The sequence below is a fragment of the Ruditapes philippinarum genome, unplaced genomic scaffold (assembly GCF_026571515.1).
Source record: "Ruditapes philippinarum isolate M1 unplaced genomic scaffold, ASM2657151v2 ctg4900_1_1_1_1, whole genome shotgun sequence".
Lineage (NCBI taxonomy): Eukaryota > Metazoa > Mollusca > Bivalvia > Venerida > Veneridae > Ruditapes > Ruditapes philippinarum.
In genome coordinates, this window is record NW_026856496.1 from 103,811 (window position 1) to 115,810 (window position 12,000).

A 12,000-nucleotide genomic window follows, 5' to 3' on the forward strand; every position below is an offset into this window, starting at 1 on the left:
TTATTAAGATTACACAACTAGTAGAGTTTAAAATATAATAAGTCATCAAATCAAACTTTATTATTCTAATACATACAGAACTTTTATCTTCTCAATTCTTGTTACATATTAAGTTTCAAAACCTATTTTGATACTCTTTCTACAATATGAGACAATATTTAACTTGGAACATGAAACTTCTTTTTTCAATTTCTGGTTACGATTGTTGATGAATATAGGAGAAAGATCAAAACGAGCCTGATCTCAGAAACAAAGTGTAGATTTTTTTTGCCAGAAATTGATGAAAGAAGAATCATTATGTTGAATATGGATACATACATCCGTTACCTCATTTGCTCCCATTTGCATGGCTATAACGCTACGTGGTATAAGTTCACGATGTTGCCGCACTGCAAAATGCCACGACCGGATTCTCATTAAATCATCAAATGTGAACTCTAGCACTAATCTACCCTCTGTTACAACCTAAAATATATATAATGCAGAGTTAAATAAAAGAATTACATTAAATGTACATTTAAATGGATGTAAAAACTGAAGATTACAGGCACTTATTAAGAAATGGCGAAGCAAACAAACAATATTAAGAAGACTATCTGTAAAGAAAATGGATGCTCCCTAAATTCAATGGTGACCAACTCTATGGCTTCCTTATTGTATTCTTTAGCCCTTTCAGTAAACATGCCAAGTTCAACGTAAGCAAAGAACATGATTATCATTATTATTACCAATAACGCAAACTGAAGTGTCAATCAGCTAAATTCACATATTATATGAGTCACAAAATAGCTAAAATTGCACCATCATACTATTTTTTGTGCCATAATTTATCATATGCAACAATTTTATCTTTTTTATAAATTATGAAAAGTTTTATAATTTTCCTCATCTCTTAATACTTGCAGAGCAATGTGACCCCTTGCTGTACATGCAGAGCAATGTGACCCCTTGCTGTACATGCAGAGCAATGTGACCCCTTGCTAACCATGAGGAAGTGGAAATCGGACTTAGAGCCACATTATTTAATATTATTACAAATGTAGTTAAAATTTGAGTAAATGAACAATAAATAAAACTATTGAGTCAATTCATATAAAACAATTATTTTAAATTCATTGTTAATGTACATACATAACATGTTTTAAATCTATATATAATAACTTTAGTTTCTTGGTGACAGCTTTTGATTTTTTGTTTTTGTTTTAAATAACAATCAAGAAACTAACTTTATGAATAAAGCAGCTGTTTACAATATTGAGATTTTCAACTTTACAGGTTATAATATTATCATACATTGTACTTTATAAAAAATATTTCCCTCTGTTACCCAACTGATCAATATTATAAGTTATGTTTCATAGAAAAACAACACATAAATAACCTTAAGTAGCGTTATAATTTAATCTTTTGCATGTTAAATGAAACTAAGGAAAATAACAGTGTTTTAACAGGTACTACAGACTAACCTTTAGAGGACTTTAGGACAGGTTTTTTGGCCCATAAGTTATAGGGAGATATTTGTATCATTTGATAAAAGAAAACATGAGGCCCTTGTGCGTCTATCAGTCACTTGAAATTTTTTTTGAAAAATAGAAAACAGTTCTATAGGCCTGTTCATTTGTTCCCCGTGGCCAGGACTTCAATAAATTTTGCAGAAAACCTTTAATGTGATAATTATATTAATTTAATAAAGTGACATTTTCCCCATCACTATCTGACATAAATTTTGATATTCTTAGAGACTGTTGTTTATGTTTATTCAATGCCGGAGAATACACCATCCAATGACATTACAACATTTTCTTGTACCAGTGGTAATTACATTGACCGTCCATAATGATCTAATTACCAGGGTATAAATTAACACACCATCTACAGAGTCTTGTCAGATTTGGCCGCCATATCTCTATACTGTTGACATGTGTTAACAAGTTTGCTCAACTTTCTACTTGCACAAAATTAAAAGACTCAAAAAGTTAAAGACAGAACAACTTGTTTCAGACATGTTATCATTTCAATCTTACTCCTTTTGGTACATGCATCATGTAGGCACTACACATGTACTGGTATCAAATGAATAAACACAAACATGTTCAATCCTTTGACACAGGTATATGTGTAGTGCCTACATGATGCATGTACCAAAAGTGTCTAACCTAGTACTGCGAATTCACTTAAATTCGTGGGCATGAAATTTCGTGGTTTTATCAAAAAGGGCATTTTCGTGGGTTCTTAAATTCGTGGATTTTCGTTTTCTTGTTAAAAAAAATCAGTAACCTAATGCAAAATAATCTTAAACTTAATCGCCGAACATTTTTACTTACAACATGTACATATCTTTACTTGTCACACAGCGCTTGTCAATAAATTTAATCCTTGCCTCTGGGCATATATTATATAGCACAGTTACTGCCGATAATTGACTGCAATTAACACATTTATGTGACATGATATGCACCTCCATTGGACACACTGCCCCTGTAATTCGCCAATGTAAACATCGCATAATTTATACGACACCTGACAGGTTTTAACCAGCGAGTTTAAAAGTTTACACCCTGAATTGGTCTTAACATATTTGACAGTAAGTACACGCAACGTCACAGCGACTGTGTAAATTTACATGCATATAAATTAATCTCGGTAAATAACACGAGTATGTGTGGATCTTGTGATAGTCGGTGGCGTCTTTGATGTTGACGGAATAGCATTCGCACAAATACAGATTAAAATTCATATAAACTGGATCATTTAAACCACAAAAGAATGTACAATAAATCTGTTTTAGCGATCGTATTTTTTTATATAGTTTTGTGTACTTACGACATTTATATCAAAGACTTTTTTTTAATAAATAAGAGCAAACTGACAATTTTTATTAGCGCTAATTATTGCACTGCCTGGGTTCCCATATTTACTCGATTATGTCAAGTATTCTTGTTGCTAGTAGACTGCAACGATCAAGTACGTATATGCGACATTTGTGACAGTAAATTGAGGACATTATAATCGAGTTTTCTTTCAAATTTCTTAAATATTGTAAACGGATTTAATATGTCACTAACCTGATTATCTGTCTGTATATACATCCATTTCACGAAATGTCGGCCGGAAAAGAGCCGACGCATGTTTGTAATATATAGAACAAAGACTGGGTAAGTAGTATTTGTTGGGATAAAAGTTTGTGGGATCTTAAATTCGTGGATTGATCTACCCACGAAAACCACGAAAATTCGTGCCCCACGAATAATAATGATTTTACAGTATATGCCAGTCATTTATCCCCCAAATTATTTTAAAATTTTCAATACAAACAACATAAAACCATTCCCCCAAATCATGTTAACTTTTTTTTTCCCAAAACACCCTTTTTAGGGCGATGTTCCAGCCTTAATGTGGAAAAAAAGCCCCTCTGCCCCCTTCCCGTGCATTTTTTTCAGGCACAAACCCCGGGCACCTGAGTAGAACCACGGACGTTCCGTAAGCTAGCTGGATAGCTTCCTCACATGAAAGAATCCAAAGTCCCTGTCGGTATTCCAACCCACAGAGGTGAAGGGCAAGTATTTTGAAGTCAACGACCCTAACCACTCGGCCACGGACACCCCTTTTGTTTATTTCATGATAGGTTAATATAGTCATATACATGTAATTTAACTTAATGCACATGTCAATGTGAAATTTAATACATAATTTTGGCATAATACCTTAGTAAACATTGGTTTTCCATCATCTGCTAATATAGTCACATACATGTAATATGACTTAATGCATGTGTCAATGTAAAATTTAATACATAGGTTTGTCATATACCTTACTAACCTTAGTAAACATTGGTTTTCCATCATATGTTAATATAGTCACATACATGTAATATAACTTTATGCATGTGTCAATGTGAACTTTTACAGGTAGGTTTATCATAATACCTTAGTAAACATTGGTTTTCCATGATGTGTCACCATCGTTGCCACATCACAATCTAATGTAATGGATGTTGTATGGAATGATTCTTTCGCATGTTTTAATATGTAATAGAGATCTGTGACACCACCTTCAAAAATACTTCGGAAGTAGCGGGGAATTAGCGTCCTACCAATGGCTGAAAAAAAGAAAGGTAACTTTTTGCATTCAAGCATAAAATAGAAAGAGAACAATCTTTCCAAATTCCACATCAGATAACTATGAAATGGACAATGCTATGTGCATAGAAAATTTCACATAACCTCTCTTCACTAATTTTTCTAACCTCAACTTGTCTGGCTACATAATGGAGGAAGATCCACCTTTTGCTTAAGATAACTGAGCAACTTCCTAACATATAAATTGACAATGTAATGCAGGCTTGCACTCTCATGTGGCAGTCTTAACTTGTACATAGAATACCTTGTTTCACGGCAACAATAAGAAATTAACTTATTATATGGATTAACTGGCTGACCTTACAACACTGCAAGCACAAAAATATGCTAACTTGCAATGCAGACTATGTAACAGATGTCAGTCAGTCTTTTTCAGTATATATATATATTATTATTATATATGTTTCAATGTATCATGAAATATAAAAGTCTTTCATCACATTAACAACAGCCATGCAGTTTTTGAAATCCCTGGGGTGGGAAAAATCTACATGTATTTAGAAACCAAGGGATGGCTGCCCACATATCAAACCCTTTAAATTAATTGTTTTAAAAGGCTTTTAAAATTTTGGCCCATTTGAATACAATGAAAATAATGGTATAACATTATTTGGCACCTCCCAGTCATTTTCCCTTTAAAAACATTTCTACGAAATTTTAAATGTATGTTTAGACCCAAAAAGGGCCAAATTACCGTATAAAAAATCCTGAAGGTCCATATTTCAACTGATTATAATCAATGGATAAAATAATCCCATTAAAAAGATATCCTTTAATCCCATTAAAAAGATATCCTTATCATTTTTTTTCCACTAAATCGTTAAATTATTTTGTTTCTCAGGATTTAACATTTTATATCTATAATCAGTGTTTAAATTATAGACAGGATGTTATTCTGTAATTTTGACCAGACAAAACCTGTTTTTCCGCAAGTTATGAACAACTTCTCTACATAGATCACTTGTGGAAGTAGGAACGGCCATGACAAGTGTTATATTAGATCATTATAAGAAAACATGTGACACAAAGGTGGTCTTTAGTTGTATTGTTTTTTTGTTGTTGTTTTTTCAACAGATAAAATAACAACTAATGCCATACTATATCTTTTAGGCCCATCCTCCAGACAGAAAGATAGAGTTAGGGTTGCTTCATCTTCAAAGAATTCTGTTGCAAAGGCATCCCACCAGAGGTTGTCACTGTCCTGAAACAGGTAAAACGAGAACATTTAGACTTAAGAAATAGGATTAACTGTTGCTACCTTGTTCTTTTATCAGAGCAAGGTTGTCATTTAAGGATTAGAAATTTTGGGATGAAAACACTCTAAGTTGAATGTGATACACCCAAAAATGGCTGCCTCAAATTTAAAACCGAGCAACTCATAAGATTTTATTGACAACCCTGCAGTGTTCTTGTTCTCCTGTAAGATAGAAAAATAGGATTATGAATTGCATTATGTGATATTTAACTTTTCTTTCAACCTGCTGAATTTCTTAATGTTAAGCTTCGATTTTTGAAACTGTCCTTTATCACTGATGACATTTGGAATCAGTCAGCCACCCTTTTGTGGTCCCCGTTCATAATGAAGGGGTGTTTTCATTGGCCCCCGGCTCTTTTACCAATGGCCCAAATTTAAAAAATACTTTTAGCAGGGTAAAAGTTAAAAAATTAAAAAATCATCATAAGTTTGAACAAATTTCCCTTTTTAAAAGGGTTTCTTTTTTTTCCCCTTTTTCTGTAAAAAATGAAACAAATTTTTAATATCAGAACAGAAAAAGAACAAGATACTTTTTTTTTTGAACATTTACATTTATCTAAAAATACCAAAAAGATTTTTAAACATAAAAGCAATATTTAAGGTTATACACCCGGAATAAAAAATTTTTTTCAAAATCATCACAATTAAAAAAATAAATTTTTTAAAACAGAAGTTTTACAAAAGTAAAAAAGATTTGAAAATAGTGATTCCCGGATGTAATAAATTTTATATAATTTAATTTTATTTACCCCTTTAAATTAAAAATAATGGACTTATCCTAATTTGAATATACAACATATTTTCAGATGTTTCAATATGAAAATACTATGACTGAGCAGCAGCTGGCAGTATTATTCAAGTCAGGCCAGATTAGATGGTGGTCAGAATACGAGCCCCTAGTACAGAGACCAGTAGAAAGGCAGACCTATAGCTGGCATAACAACTTTATCAGGGGCTACCTCACAACTACATTCCATGACAGTCACAGGTTACTGGTCTGGCCATTACCAAGAGACAACATTTTGGCTCAAAATTCATTTCATTGGCTAAATTATTACTCTATGGAAATTGCAGTGGTACATTATCACAACTTGGTACATCAAAATTAAGCAATTCTGTGCAAGACAGTAACATGCCATATATATGGTCTATACTGTGGGCGAATTGACCGTCATTAAGTGTTAAGAATACATAGATCTATGACAGTGTGGGCTGTTTCCGTGGGTTATATACAGATAGCAAAAGGGCCCACCATTAAAGCCACTGATTTTATCATCGAATATTATAAATATTTACTATATACGGTACTTTTACAAGACAACACGTTTGATTACAATATTTCTCAAACATATTATTCTTAAAAAGGTTTTGATGTTATTTCCCAAGGTTTTAATTAAAAAATTTAGAATCAAAAAAACCAGACTAAGTTTAAATTAGTAAAGTCAAAACAAATATATTGGGTTTAAAATGGCCTCATCACCTATTTGTCAATACCCAAAAAATTTAAAATTTAAAGAAAAGTTAAAAAAAGGTCTTGTTAGTTTTTAACCTATAGATATGGTAAAAACCCCAGGAACCTGGGCCCTTTTTTTAAAATTTTAGGCAAAAATTTTTTCACCTGTGTTGACAGTAGGCATTATATTAAAAGACCTTCCACAAGTCAGTTAGCTTTTGTCACATGGATTATACTTTCTCAAACTAACAGAAACAAAACTCCAAACCCTTCACAACTGTTTTACCCTTCCTGCTACTTTTTTCCAAGAGTTAAACACTCTAAAAATAAGATAACCTTCAAGCTATGAAACAAAGCTGATAACTTTTCTTATCTTGCTTTTATTCAAAATTTTATTGATAAAACTTTTATGTCAATACAGTGAAAATATCTACTATCAAAAATATCTTAATCTTTCACTGACACTCTTGTTACAATTGTAACAAATTTTTCTTGTGTAACAGTTGCTAGTTCCCCTTTCCCTTCCTTTCTGTTTTCCTTTATTTTTTATTTTTTTATTTGCTCAAAAAATTCCCATTGTTAGCCTCCCTAGTATAAAATTTGTCCTAGTAAAACAAAGTGTTTAGCATAACAAAGGACCAAGATGTTTCTTTCCCTGTATACACTATAACATTATAGTGTGTTTACTAAATGAATAGTGATGTAAACTTAACAAGTTGACACAGGTAAATATCTACCTGCAAACAAGTCAAGTGTGGAGTTCAATATCATTTCTACATCTAATCGGCCAGTTTTCAACCCTCAGGCTATACTGTATTCACTCTACTGACCTAAGTTTAACCATCACCAATAAGCCTATGTTAGCACCAAAATCTAAATTTTGACTTAATTTACATGCTATTATAACCTCTTTTTTTTTAGTTTTAAAGAAAAGAAAAAGTTTCATAACATTACATCCTTTTAAACAATGTTAAAATAAAAGCAACATCATGAAAATGTTCAGTTAGGTAGAAAGTCTAAATAATTATAACAGAAAAATTGACAGAAAAATGCAATTAAAAAGTCTTCACAAAATGTTAATTAGAAAATCCTGTTTGCTTTCAATATAAGTATAGCTATCACTGTTGAAATCTAAGCATAAAAACTTACCATTTCATATTTTGAAACAAAAAATATTGAAGCTTTTCTTTTATTTTAAATTTTAAACAATTCAGCCTCATAATTCAAGTACACTTTTGAAAGAGGTGTAACCACAAAACTACTTCTAGAATGAGGATAACTTTCACTGAAAACTACAAAATTAACTTAATCAGTTACCATGGCAACAATTTACTCATGTAATTATTACGATATCTTAACTAGCTTGTAAAACAGGGGCCAAATTTTGTTAACTACAAAAGCTAATTTGATGAATACTATAAAATAGTCATAGAAAATCAACCCTTGCCATAAAGAACAACTTAGAAGTCCCAATGCTGTAGCTTTCTTGAGATGATGTTTTATTGATTGGGTGAACTAGCCAGAAAGAACAGCACTGTATGTATCGTTATGCTGTGATTATGATGCTGCAGTGACACATTGGTAATCAATTGTCATCAAATTGTGATTTTGTGCCAGTGGTTATAGCATCCTGTAACACACTGGACAGACAATATCCACTGACAGAAACTAGTGGTCATAATGGTCATTCATTACTCGCCCAAAAACCAAACTGGACAGACAATATCCACTGACAGAAACTAGTGGTCATAATGGTCATTCATTACTCGCCCAAAAACCAAACTGGACAGACAATATCCACTGACCAAAATTAGTGGTCATCATGGTCATTCATTACTCGCCCAAAAACCAAACTGGACAGGCACTATACACTAAACTGGACAGACAATATCCATTGACATTAACTAGTGGTCATTATGGTTCTTAATTACTCGCTCAACACCAAACTGGACAGACAATATCCACGGAGTAGAAGCCAGTGGTCATCATGGTCCTTTATTACTCGTCCAACACCAAACTGGACAGACAATATCCACTGACAGAAACTAGTGGTCATAATGGTCATTCATTACTCGCCAAACACCAAACGTGACAGGCACTATCCACTAACAGTAACTAGTGGTCATCATGGTCTGTCATTACACACGCCCAAACGACAACAATATTCCACGATAGAACAGTGGTCATCATGGTCTTATTACTCGCCAACACCAACTGACAGTACTATCACGAAGTAAACAGGGGTCATCAGGGTTTCTTTATTACTCGCCCAACACCAAACTTGACAGACAATATTCATTGACAGAAGCCAGCCATCATTATGGTCCTTCTAGAGATTTTTCTCGACTAACGATGCCCTGGCCTTTCTCAGATTTTAGACAGAAATTGAGAAGTTTCTGTATTTCTTTAATTCCAATTGTAGAGAGCAGAAAGTTGCAGGAATTATGAAATTTTGACATTTATTTATATAAAGATCATATTTCTAGTATATCAAAAACCAAAGTTCTTAACTAAATGTTACACTTTTAGTTCAATAATCAGGTTTTTTCTCAGCACCGGGAACATGATCCGGGCCCCTCAGAGTTTGGTATATATACAATGTTCTAGACAAATTGGGAAAAACTTTACTGCATACTGTATACATCAAATAAGACAAAGAAGTCAAATATTTGGTTAATTAAACTTCTTTTATATTTCTCTCATCAGCACATGATTTCTATGGCACAGTGCAGTTAAATGTAACAAAATGACAATAATTTTACTTATCTTATTTTTTGTTCCTTGAATTGGGAATTTTCTTCTTGAAATTTAGGAAAATCATATTTTTTGGTATTAGGAACATGACCAATTATCGGTCATCAAAATGGACCAGGAAAAAACCCTGAAGGTTGTTATGTAGCTCAAGATCTTAAGGATGTCCATTGTTTTTAGAAAGAACTGACAGACACAGAAAATATCTAACCTTCTCCTAAATTATAAAATCAATGTGAGGGCACCACCTGTATATTTGTAGAACTTTCTGAATACAACAAACAATTTAACAAGTTTTTTTTTTTCAATTATTAATGACAAATATAAGTAATCATAGAAACATTATAAGTGCAGCTTTGACAGACTGGAAGACTTAACAAATCCTATTCTAGAAATTTCAACACAGGTATGACAATGAGTTAAGAAATAGATATTACAGGTGTGGATAGAAGAGTTGAAGGTAAAACTCATAAAATAAGTGCTACCCAACTGAAAGAACGCTCCAATACTTTCATTTCTAGGTTGTAATACAAAAGAGCCAGGATCTGCTGAAGGAAGTTTCACAGTTCAACCAGAAAAATTGCTTGAATTATGGGTTTTGATCAGCGACCAACAATTCTCTCCCTTTAGTTTCACATGCCTTCAGTGTACACAAGTTTGTTTTTTTTCCATAAATTAAGACAGCACCACTATTCTTTGGATATTAAAGGGACACCTGACTGAGGTTATTTGACTTTAGTGCAAATTTTAAGATCTTTCCCCTCACCCTGTTTACCAGAAAAACCATGTCCATTGTGCAAAATTTGATTCTCAATATATTATTTTGTTATCCTTAACTGTATTCCATGCTATGTGCTTCATTTGATGTTTGTAAGATTTTTAAACTTTATGTGTTCAGGCCTTTTGGACCTCAGTGGAGTTCCTTTAAATTCATATAGACTTTATGTGACCTGCAGTACTACCTGTCTTATCAATGATGCATCACTGTTGATCCATCTCAATTTAAAGGAAAAGTGTCTACTTTATTTTTTTAGCTCTAATTGAAGAATATGTCCATATAAAGACATAGAAAGCTAGAGAACAACTTTAAATGAAGATCCATTAAGTTTGAATCTATGATGTTGTAGGTAAAGACTTTTGTCTATGCTGCAAATGCTCATCATAGACCTGTGGTTTCAGCACATTCAACAAACAATTCTAGAGGCTTTTGCCAATATGTAGCTAGGTTTACGATTCAACAAAAAGTACACGAATGCTACAAATATTCCAAAACTGCTCACCTTCACCTAACTCTCATATTAATCAACTATCTACTGGTAGCTTTTGGTATATTTTACACACAAAAAAAATAATTGTATTTCTTTGTGTGCATAATGTATGTCATATACAGGAGGTGCCAGTAGAACAGCAAGCCCAGCAAGGGGTTTGGATAGTAGATTCCAATAATGCAAATTAAAAATATATATCAAGTTTCAATTAAATTCCTTTGTAGTTTTTAAAACAGATCTTTCACACAATTAACATTCCAAAACAGGAATATTTCAAGTTCACAGAGGGTCATAAATCAGTCAAAATCTATGTCAGTCCCAGTTATGTGTCTTGGACAGCAAATTTTAAATCATAATGCAATGTGTGGAGTTTTTAACTAAATACTTTCAGTAGCATTTGCATTAGTAATTTTGACCAGAATAATCTTAAGTTCAAAGAGGGCTAAAATTCAGTCAAAAACCCTGCTAGCCTTAGGCTACAATCATGGGCCTTGGCCAGTGATCAAAAAGACAAGATTCTAAGTTTCAAGCAAATAGCCTGGTTGTTTTTTATATAGAGGATATTAAATGAGTGTAAGCATGGTAAGTTCAATACTGAATTTATTGCACAAGTTGGATAAAATTATATTATGCGAGCCTCTGGCGAGCATACTATTATTTTATTCAACGAGTGCAATAAATTCAGTAATGAACTTACACTCATTTAATATTTTATTTATAACATACCCAAAATAAAGACCGTTTAAAGTGAAATAAGAGTCGTTTTTCATAGACGCGCCTATAGTAATAACATTTATTATAGCTTTATATCGGGTAAATTTCACATAAATTTGCACGGCGTCTATATTACGGGACCAAAACGCATGTGTATAACATAGTTACTGCTCCTCTTTGTTATAGCCTTTCACTATGCGACAATACAAAGTAAATAATACAAAAAAAAGGTAGATTGACCTGTTTCCAAACAAAGAGTCCAGATATAGAACTTTGTTTAATTTGAATTTTTCATTCAGAGGCCTCAAATCGTAATTAAATCTGTACAATCAACATTCAAGTACCCATGCCGGAAAAGGTGGTATAGGCTCGCTGCCTAATCTTGGCGTCTTGCCTTCTGAAGGAACAGACATTATAATT

The 12,000-nt window shown here is 32.7% G+C and overlaps 1 protein-coding gene across 7 annotated transcripts in view; it reads right to left on the reverse strand.

Moving 5' to 3' along the window:
- Positions 1–12,000, reverse strand: part of LOC132746740 (LIM domain-binding protein 2-like) — a 57,163-nt gene that overhangs the window by 12,264 nt on the left and 32,899 nt on the right. For 6 of the 7 annotated variants that reach the window (XM_060735991.1, XM_060735985.1, XM_060735988.1 and 3 more), the window contains 3 exons: positions 5,238–5,340; positions 3,927–4,099; positions 319–465 (listed from right to left, as the gene is read on the reverse strand). In XM_060735991.1, coding sequence (XP_060591974.1) covers positions 319–465; positions 3,927–4,099; positions 5,238–5,340 — 423 coding nt within the window. The remainder of the gene's footprint in view (positions 1–318; positions 466–3,926; positions 4,100–5,237; positions 5,341–12,000) is intronic. The other variant, XM_060735987.1, reaches the window with a different exon arrangement.